At 36.7% G+C, this 16,798-nt stretch overlaps 1 protein-coding gene across 5 annotated transcripts in view; it reads right to left on the bottom strand.

The window, feature by feature from the left end:
• Positions 1-16,798, bottom strand: part of Noc2 (Nucleolar complex protein 2) — a 219,037-nt gene that overhangs the window by 69,620 nt on the left and 132,619 nt on the right. For all 5 annotated transcript variants that reach the window (XM_067152694.2, XM_068229011.1, XM_068229010.1 and 2 more), the window contains exon 7: positions 11,425-11,649. In XM_067152694.2, coding sequence (XP_067008795.2) covers positions 11,425-11,649 — 225 coding nt within the window. The remainder of the gene's footprint in view (positions 1-11,424; positions 11,650-16,798) is intronic.

The raw sequence follows: 16,798 nt of genomic DNA, 5'->3' as shown, positions 1-16,798 counted from the left end.
CGAGTCACGCGCGAAACCAAAACTCAAGAAGATGTTCTTCCTGTCACAAACTGAGAACTAAGCGAGATAAGAACTTGGGGTTTGTTTTAAAAATAAGTTCCATATCCGAAGACCATTTGCCTTGCTTTGACCCCCCATGCAAAATCAATAGCAAAGAAGTTGGCTAGCGACTGACTTTTTCGTGCCTGCACATAAAAATCTCTGAACATGACTGGAAAGAAACACAAATAGTGCATGTTCTTATCATTTAAATTTAAAAACAAAGTTATCTACGTCGAGCAGAAATGTTCCTTTACCAACAGTGAAAAAATTACAAATATAGTGAATATAAAATAAGAGTTATGACATGATAAGTTCTATGCAATGAAGATTTTGCATTTGAGGTAACATTCCATTATTTAAACATTTTCACACTCAATTATTTTGTAAACCGTTTTTTGTTAATGGCATCAAATGCGGCTTGAAATTTTGTACATAATCTGATATTCACCCATTTTAACCGATAACACTGAGATTTACGGACATTTGGCAAATGCGCTGGATTAGAGGAGGACAGCGCAAAGCAAACGTGGGAGAAGGAAAGAGAGACGAACAGTTTGAATGGAAAAAGAGAAATGGGGCTTTTACATTTTTCCTGGCATTTTTTCCAATTTTTCTCTTTGTAAAAACCTTACTCGGACTTCGACGAATATTTGAAAAAAGAATTAGCTGAATTGGTCCAGCCGTTTCCGAGTTTTTCGCTTAGCAACACAGTTAGCGATTCATTTTTATTTATATAGATTTACATTTTGAAAAATGCCCAAATGCAGTATCCATATTTTATTATTTTGCTTTCCCCTATATTTATAATCATCCGCATTTATAGTTTTCCCGGATCCATTGTCAATTCCCCCCCCCCCCCCTTGAAAAATGATGGATCGAGGTTTTACTGTAATTAAATGGCCAGCTGCTCATATGCTTGTGTATGCATTTGCTGGCACCACGTGCTTCAAGGTAGTAAAAAGAATTTGAGTATGAGGCAGGTTTTCTCACTGAGCAGTAGGCAGGGTCTCTGTCAACCATGAATCGGTCTTATCATCTGAATCCTTTCCAGAGCAAATTCAACATTGCAAATCTACAAAATTAAGCTGCTGCCACAGAATTCCCAGACTCCATTTTGAATCAGCCGAGTCATAATTCTGTCAAACAAAAGATAAACTAAAACAGGCCACCTTAGTCAGCTATGAAAATCACTGTTTTAATGTAAAGAGATATAAAAATAAAAAATAAAACCAAGGAATTCCAAAATCTGTGTCATGTCCCACCAAGGACCAAAATAATTTTCATGCCGGTATAACACGGCTCTCCTCATTGGGTATTCTAAAATTGCTGATAGTTCCAACATCCTTACTTTAGTTCTATGAGCTTTTGGTCTTCCTTAAGCAGTGGCGACAATGTTAGAAGTTGGAGCTTATTGTGAAGTTCTTTCATTACAGCAGTCTCGTCGAATACTAGAGTATCCCTGAAGGTAGTTCCAAGATAAAAACTTTGTTCGCCATCTCTGATTAAAGATAAAAATTTCATTGTTCATACTGAAAAGTATTATAGTTAAAATTGAAATAATAGATAAAGAGGTTCAACCTATTCAATACAAAAGAATAAGAAATGCAGTGATTACATTCTTATTTAATAATAAGTAAAAGTGGTACCGGTTTCGACCCTAGTCCAGGTTATCATCAGCCGATTAAAACATTTAAAAAATGCATAGGAAAAAGAAAATAAAAGATCAAGTTCACTCCGGATCAGTAGAAGAGGCGATATAAAAATGACGGGGGTAGACACTGTAAAATTCAGGTAAATCACTTAAAAGAAAACAGTGCGTAATTTTCTGAACGGCAGATTGGCACACGCAGTGTTAAGCAAAGTCTTATAATGTTTATGAATAGCGGAGAATGGTTAAATGAGATAGCTTTTATACACTATCAGGCACAAAGTCATAACACAATCGAACACATATGAAGATCCATAATCGTGCTGAAGCTGAAGATGAGTAGATCAAATGAAGTAACTTGCCAGCTCCCGGTGATCAGCGCGATATTTCAACATCAGGCACTGTGGTCTCAAACGCCAAAGTAAAATGAAGAATAGCTTAATGATCCAGTATTTCCTCACATGTTAAAAACCCAAAGAATAATCAACAGAATTTGGTTAAAAGACGAAATTAGTTTCTTATACAAGGAAAAATCATTTTTAAACAAGAGATTATACGAAACACATCTAGAAATTGCTAATCTTCTCCCGAGTGCACACTGGAACCTCTTCCTAACTCAAGTAGATAATAAATTATTTCATGAATTGTCAATTAAGCAACAAACCCTGGAGAAAAAACTCAACATTCTTAAGAACAACTCTTCTTCACATAAATTTCAGATTAAGAACATTGACACACCCTCCAAAACTGTTAAACAATTCCACCCTCCCATTGTAAATTTATCTAAAACAACTCTGAGTGATGATGAAAACTCAATTCTTTCAAAGGGCCCCAAACACAATTGGCCCAACCTCACCACTTTCAATGTAGCCACCAATTTAATTAGGTATTGAATCTGAAATAGCCATTAACAAAATGCCAACAGATGAACAAGATGAAATCAGATATGAAGTAAAAAAGAAAACTCAAAAAAATCTTCATTAACAATAACAAAAACACTTCTCTTAATAATTATAATAAAAATAATAATATTAATAATTTAAGTAATGATAATAAACTCTTTTTAGATCTTAAAAAGAAAATCAATGACAATAATCTCATCATCACCAAATCTGATAAAGGCAACACTACTGTCATAATGGAAAAAAACTGACTACTTAGATAAAACTAAAAATTTTTTCAGTGACTCTTCTTTTTCTATAGTAAAAAAAAGACCCAACCACAAAAATCCAACGCCTACTCAAACAAACTTTAAAAAACACTTCCTTTCTCCTCACAGATCAAGAAAAAACTAAATTAATAAACATGAACCCAGGCCTACCGACTGCCAAAGCCCTCCCAAAAACTCACAAAACTAACATTCCCATCCGTCCGATAATCAATTACCGACCCAGTCCCCTATACAATATTTCTAAATTCATCCGAACATTTTTACTAAAAAACTATCGATTTTTATCCAACAAATCTATCATAAACACTTCTGAACGAATCAACAAATTAAAGAACTTTGATATCCAACCAAATTTTTCTCTCCATTCTTTTGACATTGTAAACATGTACCCTAGTATTTCAATTTCCAAATTATTCCCCATAATAAACAACAACCTAAATAAATTCAGTAACCTAAGTAAACTTGAAATTCGAGACTTCATGTCTATTTTAAAATTGGTTCTCAACAATAATTATTTTACCTTTGATAACACCATTTATCAACAAGATGGCTTGGCTATGGGCTCACCAGCTTCAGGCATTCTTGCTGAAATTTACCTTGACTTCTTAGAAAACACAAAAATTAATAATAATAATAATAATAATAATAATAATAATAATAATAATAATAATAATAATAAATCCTGAGAAAGATTCTTGGACCAATCAAAGAAAATGGTGAGTACAGGAGACGACACAACAGCGATCTGTACCAGCATATGGAGAGGATAACGGACACGATTCGGAAAAGGAGGATTAATTTTTATGGCCATATAGCACGCATGAGCACACAGAGACAAACCAATAGGATCTTTTCCTACTTTCTTAACAAGAAAACCAAGGGACCCTGGTTTATCGAAGTTGAAAAAGACCTTCAAGAAATAGGAATCACACTCGAAGACATCCAGAAACGTGCTCCTCTCCAGAAAAAGCTCCAGGGATACAAGAAGTTCCAAGAAAGGCCAAAGTTGAAAACAGGCAAGAAGTGGACTGATGAAAGGAAGGAGGCTCACAGAACGAGAATGCGTGAGTACTGGGGAAGAATTAAAGCTCAAGGATGCAAACGGTTGAAATAACGTGGTCCACAGCAGGCCGAAACGAAGAAAGAAAGAATAATAATAATAATAATAATTATTTCTCTAACATCCTCTTTTGGGCCAGATATGTCGACGAGAAATTAGTAATTTTAAATGAAGAATCAACCAACGCAGCCTCTACACTTCTTCTCAACAACTTAGACTCTAACATTAAATTCACCCTCGAATCAGAACACAACCAAACTCTTAATTTTCTAGGCTTAACTATCACTAGACATCCTTCTTCTTTATCTTACAAAATATTCAGAAAACCAACCCAAACAGCAACCACAATACGACAAGATTCTTCGCACCCTCAAGCTCATAAACGTGCTACTTATAACAGCTTAATTTTTCGTGCCTTCAACACCCCTGTCTAAAAAAGATTTAAATAATGAACTGAACACCATCTGTAACATCGCTAAATTCAATGGCTTTAACAACTCCTTCATAAACCGTATCATCAACAAATTCAAACACCGTCCTAAAACCACTTTATCTAAAGACATAACAAAACCAACTGCATTTTCCACTTTCACTTTCACTCAAGATGCTTATAAAATAACTAATGTTTTTAAAAAACACAACATGAAAATTTCTTTTAGAACTAACAATAGAAATTTTGAAATTTTTTAACACAGCTCTAAATCACTAAATAAATCTAATGCTTTTTCTAAATCTGGAGTATACAGATTCAAATGTAACAACTGCAACTCCTCCTACATCGGTCAAACTGGCCGCAACTTCAACATCAGATACTCCGAACATATCAACGCCACTAAATACAACAGATTCTCCGCCATAGGACAACACATACAAGACTCCAAGCATAGTTTCACCAATATTGAAAAAGACATGAAAATACTTAAAATCATTAACAAAGGCCCCCTCTTAAACACTACCGAAAATTGCTTTATTCACCTTGACCAATACTTCAATCCTAATTTCAATTTAAACAACATTTCTGAAAAACCCAACATCCTTTTCGACTTCCTAATTCTTCTTCTCAAAAATTCTAAATTTCAAAACCCCAATTCTATTTTCCATGCCTTACAAAGTTCCTATCCACATTTTCTACCTCCAATAACCCACCCCTCCTTCATCTCCCTATCTTATCCTTCCTCGACACCGTTTAACATCAATCTCTTTTATTCTTCTATTATTCCACTACTCCTCTTCCTCTATTAATTTATTCTATCTTTTCTTTTCACCTCAAAAAAAAAAAAAAAGCCACCTTCATTTCGGTTCTTCTCATTCAAATTTAACTCTTGCCTTGTGCCGACTTCGACTACTTCAATCACGACCTGAATTTTTTACAATTTAAAAAATAGTGCACTGTGCATATATGTTTCCGGTATTGCGCTTTTTACTATATTTTTTTCTCTTCACAATTGTTTTTTTCACGTCAACTGTTCCAAAAATTCTACAGGATCACAATTACTCATTCAATTATATTGAATTATATTATATGTATCTATATATACTTACTTTCCCGCAACCGAAGCAAATACTGGATCATTAAGCTATTCTTCATTTTACTTTGGCGTTTGAGACCACAGTGCCTGATGTTGAATATATCGCGCTGATCACCGGGAGCTGGCAAGTTACTTCATTTGATCTACTCATCTTCAGCTTCAGCACCATTATGGATCTTCATGTGTGTTCGATTGTGTTATGACTTTATGCCTGACAGTGTATAAAAGCTAGCTCATTTAACCGTTCTCCACTATTCATAAACATTATAAGACTTTGCCTAACACTGTGTGTGCCAATCTGCCGTTCAGAAAATTACGCACTGTTTTCTTTTAAGTGATTTACCTGAATTTTACAGTGTCTACCCCCGTCATTTTTATATCGCCTCTTCTACTGATCCGGAGTGAACTTGATCTTTTATTTTTTTTTCCTAGGCATTGTTTTTATGTTTTAATCGGCCGATGATGACCTGGACTAGGGTCGAAACCGGTACCACTTTTACTTATTATTAAATAAGAATGTAATCACTGCATTTCTTATTCTTTTGTATTGAATAGGTTGAACCTCTTTATCTATTATTTCAATTTTAGCTGTAATACTTTTCAGTACGGAACAATAAAATTTTTATCTTTAAATGTCCTCTAATAGCTCAGGCACCAAAGGAATTGATGTGAACGAGTTATCAGCCGTGATATTCCTATTCGAACCTGCAACTCGTTCCACGATACGTTTCACTATTTCATTTGGCGCATTACTCTGCTTGAATGGTCCATCAGGTCCATATACTTCAAGCTAGTGAGTGTATATGTTTTTACAGTCAACGAGTACGAATAATTTAATGCTGTACTTTGCCAGATTACTAGCCAAAGCTATCAATTGTTCATCAATGGTGAAGTATTCACTTGCAGAATAATTCTGCCTACAGTTCAATAATTCTCTGAAGGCTGCAAACTTGTCCACCTACCTACGTTCAAGTCAAGTACGAATGTCATCAAACCGGAGGCAACGCATGAGAAATTTGAATCTTTGTGCACTCATAGTTACAAAAAAATAGCCTTTAGTCCTGTTCCACAGCTATTATCCCACAAATCTAACATATTTTGCCTTCCTGACTTCAACACACCAGCAAGATACAAAATACCTATAAGTGATCTAATTTCACACACATCTGTACGTTTTGCATCTCTTTTATGCTGAAACCCAGAGGAGTGCGACAGACTTTGGCAGCCGGCACAATTCCTATCCTGCCGCTACATGGGGCTTCATTCACTCCATTCCTGACCCGGTCGATTGACTGAAAACAGGCTATGGATTTTCTTTTATGGTGAAAATTAGACATGATTTTTTCAATGTAAATATTTTTATACTCAACTATTTTTTGTATCATGGTGTCATCAAAAAATAGTTGAAAACACTGCAAATGTGCGCTAGCATTTTTGGCTCTACTCTTAAGACCCGGCAAATGAACAGTAATGTTGTGGGAACATATGCGCGATGTTAGCACAACAACTGACTTTCTCCACTTTGTTCCATCCTTTCCAGTATAATAATTAGACGGCACAGAATCATCAACGGGTTCTTCGTCACCACCAGAAACACTATCATTCCCAATGTCAGCATCACTGTCCACATCTGGATGCACTTCTACATCGTCTTCTTCAACCTCACCTTCATCCTCAACACCAAGCACTTCACCTACGTTCAAGTCCAGTACGAATGTCATCAAACCGGAGGCAACGCATGAGAAATTTGAATCTTTGTGCACTCATAGTTACAAAAAAATAGCCTTTAGTCCTGTTCCACAGCTATTATCCCACAAATCTAACATATTTTGCCTTCCTGACTTCAACACACCAGCAAGATACAAAATACCTATAAGTGATCTAATTTCACACACCCACCTTATTATAATAGAGAAATAAAGAGACTAAGAAGGAGGTGCAGACTGGAAAGAAATAGAGTTAGAAATGGCTGTGGAAGTAAGGAGAAATTGAAGGAACTTACTAGAAAATTGAATCTAGCAAAGAAGGCAGCTAAGGATAACATGATGGCAAGCATAATTGGCAGTCATACAAATTTTAGTGAAAAATGGAAGGGTATGTATAGGTATTTTAAGGCAGAAACAGGTTCCAAGAAGGACATTCCAGGAATAATTAATGAACAAGGGGAGTGTGTATGTGAGGATCTTCAAAAGGCAGAAGTATTCAGTCAGAAGTATGTAAAGATTGTTGGTTACAAGGATAATGTCAAGATAGAGGAAGAGACTAAGGCCAAAGAAGTAATAAAATTTACGTATGATAACAATGACATTTACAATAAGATACAAAAGTTGAAAACTAGAAAAGCAGCTGGAATTGATCAGATTTCTGGGGATATACTAAAGACAATGGGTTGGGATATAGTACCATATCTGAGGTACTTATTTGATTATTGTTTGGCCGAAGGAGCTATACCAGATGAATGGAGAGTTGCTAAAGTAGCCCCTGTGTATAAAGGAAAGGGTGATAGACATAAAGCTGAAAATTACAGGCCAGTAAGTTTGACATGCATTGTATGTAAGCTTTGGGAAGGCATTCTTTCTGATTATATTAGACATGTTTGTGAAATTAATAACTGGTTCGATAGAAGGCAATTCGGTTTTAGGAAAGGTTATTCCACTGAAGCTCAACTTGTAGGATTCCAGCAAGATATAGCAGATATCTTGGATTCTGGAGGTCAAATGGACTGTATCGCGATTGACATGTCTAAAGCATTTGATAGGGTGGATCATGGGAGACTACTGGCAAAAATGAGTGCAATTGGACTAGACAAAAGAGTGACTGAATGGGTTGCTATATTTCTAGAAAATAGATCTCAGAGAGTTAGAGTATGTGAAGCTTTGTCTGACCCAGTAATAGTTGAGAGGGGAGTTCCTCAGGGCAGTTACAAGATTGTGAGCAACTGCAACGTGACCTCGAAAATATTGTGAGATGGACAGCAGGCAATGGTATGTTGATAAACGGGGCTAAAAGTCAGGTTGTGAGTTTCACAAATAGGAAAAGTCCTCTCAGTTTTAATTACTGCGTTGATGGGGTGAAAGTTCCTTTTGGGGATCATTGTAAGTATCTAGGTGTTAATATAAGGAAAGATCTTCACTGGGGTAATCACATAAATGGGATTGTAAATAAAGGGTACCGATCTCTGCACATGGTTATGAGGGTGTTTAGGGGTTGTAGTAAGGATGTAAAGGAGAGTGCATATAAGTCTCTGGTAAGACCCCAACTAGAGTATGGTTCCAGTGTATGGGACCCTCACCAGGATTACCTGATTCAAGAACTGGAAAAAATCCAAAGAAAAGCAGCTCGTTTTGTTCTGGGTGATTTCCGACAAAAGATCTTTAAAAATCTTTAAAAGAGTAGCGTTACAAAAATGTTGCAATGTTTGGGTTGGGAAGAATTGAGAGAAAGAAGAATAGCTGCTCGACTAAGTGGTATGTTAGGCATAGATATCAAGGATAATTTAATAAAAACCACCTATTCAATACTTTCCATTAAATTATCCTTGATATCTATGCCTAACGTCATCTTCAATACGGAACAATAATGAGAGTTGTTACTTGTAATAAGTGGTATGTTCCGAGCTGTCAGCGGAGAGATGGCGTGGAATGACATTAGTAGACGAATAGGTTTGAATGGCGTCTATAAAAGTAGGAAAGATCACAATATGAAGATAAAGTTGGAATTCAAGAGGACAAACTGGGGCAAATATTCATTTATAGGAAGGGGAGTTAGGGATTGGAATAACTTACCAAGGGAGATGTTCAATAAATTTCCAATTTCTTTGAAATCATTTCGGAAAAGGCTAGGAAAGCAACAGATAGGGAATCTGCCACCTGGGCGACTGCCCTAAATGCAGATCAGTATTGATTGATTGATTGATTGATTGATTATCTTCCTCACTGTTTAGTTCATTCAGCCATCGATTTATATTCTCATAGTCATCCAGTTAGCACTTATATACCAATAATTAATATAAACTCTTAAAACGGAGTAGATATATGCACAGGAACTGAGATTAGACACAGTAATAAGAAAACAAACAAAGTCAAGAGAAGTCATGCTAGTCGTTGCACGGATCATAGTTGTGATCCATAAGAATAAATTGCTTTATAATGCAACACCAACAGTGAAGGTTAGCAGACTACTGCGTGTCAAAGAGGGGACGGGATGCAAGGAAGGTACACAGATGGTCAAGGTCAACAGTCACACCAACAAACAGGAGCGAAAAAAAAAAAAAAAAACTAAACGGCTGGATCACTATTGCGATCTGCGCGACCACTGGAGTGTTAAAGAAGTTTCTGAGAAGATACTTCCAGAATCTCAGTCCAGAGGCACCAACAATACAATCTTTTGTGTCAGACAACTACATGAAAAGTGTAGAGAACAACAATAAAAAATCTGCTTTCAGTGTTTTATGATCTGGAAAAGGTCCCTTTTACAGTGCCCAGAAATGTGATGTGCATGGTTGTAACGTGTATTTGCAGCCCTGAACATTTGTTGGACTTGGTCGAGCACATCATGATGGTATGTTTGGACAGGTGCTTCATGAGAATGTCTTATCTGAAAAATGTCATATTACTAATGGTCTTATGTACTTGAACCTACATGTTTTGCCCTATACCAGGCCAGATTACACGCACCCAGATCAGTGAACTGCAGACGGCAATGCTCTTCCAGCTCATACACCTGACGAGATGTGACTGTTTGTCAACCAATTCAACAGTGCATATGAACACTTTGACCCGACTATCAACTCGCAGAAAACCAAAGTGTTTGCACAGCCCGTTCCTGGAATTGTTTTCCCAGATTTTGGTACTACCATCTCTGGGAACAAGCAGATAACTTCTCATATCTCGGGAACATTCTCTCAGTAAACAGCACTCACAGATGGATGTGGAAAACAGAATATGACTGCTTCATGTAGCTTTTAAATATCTGCAAATCCAATCTAAGAAAATACAATCAAACATGATGTACATCTGTTGTTGACTCAACATTAATATGGATGTGAAACCCAGACCTTATAACATTGTGGTATCAAGAAACTGGAAAGTTTCCACCAACAAAAATTCACATAGTTTATGATCATCAAATGCATCCAGTGCCGTGGTTCTTGAGATAGCACATCATTACTGGTGGACTGGACACGTCCAGCACATGGTAGATGACAGACAAACTTCCTCGGCAAATCGTGTATAATAAACTGGGTAATGGCAGAAGGTCTGATGGCACCAGACATAAAGATCAGATGAAGAAGATCGTTCTTGCTGGTGCACAACTACCAACTGCTGTTGTTCAATATGAATGTGTGTGTCGAAGACAGGAAATAGACATCAGTCAAAGATGAAAACAATGCCATGTCCTGCATCAGATGTAATGTATGTGGCACAGGTTTGCTTAGTCACCAGAGACATCTGCAAAGTGCAAACAAGTGGAGCATACATGTATCAGCCAGTGAAAGTTGGCCAGCTGAGGTGTACCTAAGAAACAAATAAATATGTCAATAGTACCATGCAGAATTTAATTTGCACAAAAGTGTCAAAGACATATTGCCCGAATCCATCTCTGGTAGAATACAGTGTTCACCTGATATGGGCTAAATCAAGTTCAGTCTCATCTTTGGTTCTGACATTCTGAAAGTGACAGGTAATGAAAGGTGCGAAGACGACACTCATAGGGTCGGTTGGTGAACACATGCACCTTCTGGCTCAGTGAGAGGAAACTACCTCACTCCTCAATCCCCCGGCACGCCTCGAGGTTATCTATGACGGCTGATGGTGCTGTTGTTGGCATACAGTCAAACATCATTGAAATAAACAAACACATTCAAAATATGTTCTACATTAATATCATCATAAAATTTAACCTGGTAAAACTAGTTGGCTGTGATCATTACAAAATCAAAGACAATTTCAGGAATATGATTAATGTAACTTACTTTCAGTACTTTTTCCAAGATTTCTTTCTGCTGGCCGGTAGTAATCTTTAATAGGCAGAGAAAGGCCACAACACGTACAGTTTCTTCACCACCAGACCAAAAATGAACTAATTTCTTCAGTAACGGCCTTGTCATCTGTGTGTAACATGCTAGAAATGGTGTCATCTGGTGCAAATGTTTTAGCAACACAGCCACAATCTGTGTTGACGTCACACCACCTAATAACTAAAACAATCAACAATCAATTAATCACAATAGGTTCACAGAAACTAAAACTGAAGAATTATCACGTACAGTGCACAAAAAATAAATACAATAGCAGGTCAGAACGGGTAGAGGGAAACTAAAGAACAACTCTGAACGCCACTGCAGTCTTTAAACACTCTCTCCACTCATCAATCCCATTTTTTCCATGAATATGGGTGTTCAGTCTGCAGAAACAACCTTGACATGATGGTCTTTTTGGGTTTACAGAATGGTCTCTTCTGAAAACATCTTGCCGCATTTTCCAGCAGTTTCACCCAGAAGAATATAACATCTATTAAAATGGATTTTTTAGTTCTAATGGAAGCCATTTTTCTTCAGTTCTAACTTAGGTAACTGTGAGCTACTTCAGTCTGTCAAAACTAATTCAATATAACATAAATTTGGACAAAATACCTTTAAAAAAGAGAAAACATTAGCAAATTATACCTGAAAAAGATACCATTAATTAGAAACAGAACAACTTGTTTCATACTTGAAATAACATCTCAGATCCTATTAGATCCACTTTTAATTTTTTAATATTATGAATTGATGAAAATTAGGAAATAATAATAATAATAATAATAATAATAATAATAATAATAATAATAATAATAATAATAATAATAATAATAATAATAATAATAATAATAATAATAATAATAATAATAATAATAATAATAATAATAATAATAATAATAATAATAATAATAATAATAATAATAATAATAATAATAATAATAATAATAATAATAATAATAATAATAATAATAATAATAATAATAATAATAATAATAATAATAATAATAATAATAATAATAATAATAATGCTACACACTTTCACGAACACTGATGTCACTGGAGGATGAAGTCCTGAGGAACCAGCCAGCTAGCCTAACATTAAGAAATGTACAAACATTTACCTATGTTTAAGATCTGATTATACGCTTTTAATAGAAAGTTAGAACTTATCTTAACAAAATCTAGCGAAGAGCGCAGCAAGGTGGTGCAATGCTCTGCCTAACTGGCTAGTCTGTCGGTAACATTCTGTTACGTCATGCTCCCATGACATCATCAGTGTACTTGTGCAGTAGCTTTATTCTTTTACTAGCGAAGTGACCAGTTATAATTATTCTACAATGTCATTTCTTTCTCTCTGTGTTCAATACTCCTTCACGTGTTCCATGGCCTGCTTCTGTTGTTGTTTTTCTTCCTTCAGCTTGAAACCCATCCACATTGTTCACTGCATTCCTAAACTTATTTCTGTCTAACATTTGGACCTCCTGTCCATATCTTCATTAATCCATGGTGTAGTGGTCTCCTTTTTCCAGAAAGAATCAAATATCTGCTTGGTAAATCTATTTCCGTTCATTCTGTACAAATGTCCTAGAAATGCCAGCCTCCTCCTCTTCATAGTCTGCAAGATTCTCTCCACCTTCTGGTAAAATTCTCTGTTGTTCCGAAGTTTCCATCTGCCTTAAGTCTGTACAGCGCCCATCATTTTTCTGAAGCTGCTTCTTTCTAAGACCTCTAGCTTCTCCAACTTGTAGTTCAGGAAGAGGCATACAGGCATTCTGTTTCAACCATGATGTTGTAGTGCAGGGCCTCGCAGGGTGCACGCACTGGTGAATTGCACGGCGCAAGGTTGACTCGAGTGCAGACCCCCACTCCTAGATCAGATCTTGAGCAATAGTGCTGTAAATCTGTTAAAAAACTATTTAAATGCATTATGTTCCTGAAACATGTATGAATGAATAAAAAGGTGTATTGAAAAGATGGACCCAACACAAACTATTTTAATACATTTAGACAAGTCAATACAGGACTCATTAAGGTTAAGTTTACCAACAATAGCGCTGCCTTGCCTGTGTCCCCTTTCCTCCCTTGCTCTACAGTGCTCCATCATCCGAACAGAGTTGAGCCGCGCTTAACGGAGTCACCCCAAGAAGGTGGTCCGAATGATGCCTCGGTTTACATGCATGAGATTTTGAGTGTTTGAGAGACCCTGTTGTAGTGTTTTATTTTGGCATTCCACTTGTTAATGTAAGATGTCTTTTGTTAATCCACATGTTCTCACCATTTTTGAGATACAATTTTCCACTGCGGCCTTTTTCCTAGTCCATTCAGTCCATGTTTGATGTTTGTCATGAATTTGGTCTTTTCCTTTGAGATCTTTAGTCCTGTTTGGCTGGCAATTCTTTCCAAGGGGTTAATTTGGATGGTTGTGACCTCTGGGCTTTCTGATAGTATAGCAAAGTCATCTGCAAAAGCTTATCGCTCTCAAATGCGTTATTATTTGATGTAAATAAATATCACACGAGAACACGTTGACTTCCTTGTGTAAATTAATTTATTGTCACTGTAAGCCACAACACACAATTATACACACTAGCAAGTGACATAAGAACACTTAATAGCAGAGTACCCTGAACTCAATTCTGCCAAGTACAGGTATCAACAACACTGACTCGCACACTATTGTATAACATACACTCTCTTGAACCGACCGCCTCACTGACTGATGGCTCAATACATATACTGTTCAATCCACAGTCTACAATTATCGCTTTCTGGTAGAGTTCTTACAACACTCTAATGGAACACTCGAAACATCGATCGACCAGCTAGTCGAATGGAGTACTCCACAGTAATGGATCCAGCTAGAACTTCCCTTACTGTTTACCAATACACATGGGAATCTCTCAAACATTCCTAATGTCTCTCTACATGTATCTGGATAATAAACCTTACAGTAAGTTTCCAGAACCCTTCATATATACCAAATTATAGCAGAATAAATCTAATATATGAACATTATAGAGTTTTCTACCGCTTTAGACTATACAGATTTTGAGGTTAAACTTACACACAATACGTATTTGAGGTTATACCAATTTATAATACATATTTACAGGGAAACCATGTATTAATCATATTTAACATTTAATAAAAGATAATCTAGCACTTAATAAAATACCGTTGAACCTGCTTTATACGTAACTCTATTCTGCGTAATTCGTACTTGTACGTAATTTCCTTTAGGTCCCGGCAAAATGTAATTTAAAGGTGTGTTATTTAAACCTTATTTATACGTAATCCGTTTATACGTAATTCGCTGTTATACGTATTAAGTGTCAGTGAAATATATCTGAGTTTTGCGTAATTGTAATGAGCACGTGCTCTTTTAAAAGAAACTACTGTATTTACGAAGTTTCCACTTTGTCGGTGAAGGCGGAAGTAGAGCGGTCTGGTTTCGGTGCTGAAACAGAACACAAAGAGTTTTGCCGAGTGACATGATTTACACTTACTTACTGGCGGCTTAACAAAGGCCAACCGATCGAGTCCTCTTCTCTCTCTATCTCGCTCCTCCTCTACCTTTGTCGTTTTTGAGCTTCACAATGCCGCCAAAGATTAAGTTACATTACAAGCAAAGTGGGCGGTTTCGGTGCGAAAACAAAAGAAAATACAGTAAATTTGTTTGAATATGAGAATTTCTTTCGTGGGAACAACAGAGAAGTAAAATGTCCACGGTGCCGGTATGTGGTGTTTACTGTTGAACAGTAGCTTTGACATTCAGTTGCTTTGAGTAGCCATGGAGAACAGAAAAAGGAAAAGTTATACCCTAGATGAAAAAGTAAAATTTATACAAGAAGTGGACGCTAATCCACCCAAAACAAAAACTGAAATTGCTTCAGACTTAGGGATTGCTTATACAACGCTATGTACAGTCATTAGTAAAAGAAACGCTATTTTGGATAAGTTCTCAAAACTGGGTTCAAAATCAGCAAAGTGCAGTCGTCGGCAAGAAGGAAGGTACGTAGATTTGGAAAGCACTTTTCACATGGTTCCAGCAAAAGCGGGCTGCAGCTCTACCAATTAGTGGCGACATGCTGAAGGCAAGGGCGATATGTTTAGCTAAAAAGATGAGTGTCACTGCTGATTTCAAGGCTTAATCAGGATGGTTGCAAGGATTTAAAGATGCGTCATGGAATCACAGGGAGAACAATTTGCGGTGACTCAAAAGCTGTGGACGACATCATGGTGCAACACTGGAGAGAAGAGGTTCTGCCGGGTATCGTAAGCGATTATCAGCCTTCAAACATCTACAATTGTAATGAGACCAGCCTATTCTACAATCTCCTTCCCAGTAAAACATCAGCTGATGCCATGGAGGGAAGAAAAGTAAAATTTCTGTAACAGTACTTCTCGCCACCAATGCAGATGGATCTGATAAACTTCCTCCACTTGTGATAGGAAAATCGAAGAATCCGAAGTGTTTTAAGGGTGCGAAAACAAAACCTACGGAATATGAATCCAACAGAAATTCTTGGATGACTATGCTTCTAATGGAACAGTGGTTGAAAAAACTGGACATTAAAATGAAAAAGAAACAGAAGAAGATCCTTCTTCTTATGGATCGATGTGCACCACATCCACCTGAAATCGTTCTGGAGAATGTCTGAGTGGAATTTTTCCCTCCTAACTATACCAGTGTTCTACAACCACTTGATTTGGGCATCATTGCAAATTTCAAAGTGCATTATAGAAAAATGCTGGTTCAACATTTGATAACACTGAGTGATGCAGGAAATGAACCTATCTCCATTAATTTGCTACAAGCTATGGACTTTATTTCGACTGCCTGAAAGCAGGTGTCATCCTCCACAATCAGCAACTGTTTCCGCAAAGCTGGTGTCTTACTAGAAGGGGCTGCCTCCAATGATGATTATGGGGATGAAGTTTTGTCTGGCAATGAGCTAACGCTACCGGAGGGTGTAGAATTTGATACTTTTGTGCATTTCGATGATAATCTGGCTGTATGTGGAGAACTACCGGATGAATACATTATTGCTGATGTATGTCAACAACGCGGTGGTGATCGACCAGCTACAAGCGATAGTGACAGTGATGGAGATGGAGATAACGACTTGAATCCTGAAACACCTCAACTGAGTGAAGTGTTAAATGCAATCGATGTGTGTAGGCGTTACATCAGTGCAAAAAGTTGTAGTGAAAATGCTTTGAATTCATTACTAAGTTGCAAAAGGAGGTTTATACTCTTAATGCAAGAAAAGTGAAACAAGCCAAACAAGGCTGGACCAAGTTCAAAATAATATTTTCTGTCTTA

The sequence above is a fragment of the Anabrus simplex genome, chromosome 8, assembly GCF_040414725.1.
Source record: "Anabrus simplex isolate iqAnaSimp1 chromosome 8, ASM4041472v1, whole genome shotgun sequence".
Taxonomy (NCBI): domain Eukaryota; kingdom Metazoa; phylum Arthropoda; class Insecta; order Orthoptera; family Tettigoniidae; genus Anabrus; species Anabrus simplex.
This window is presented reverse-complemented; position numbering and strand designations above follow the sequence as displayed.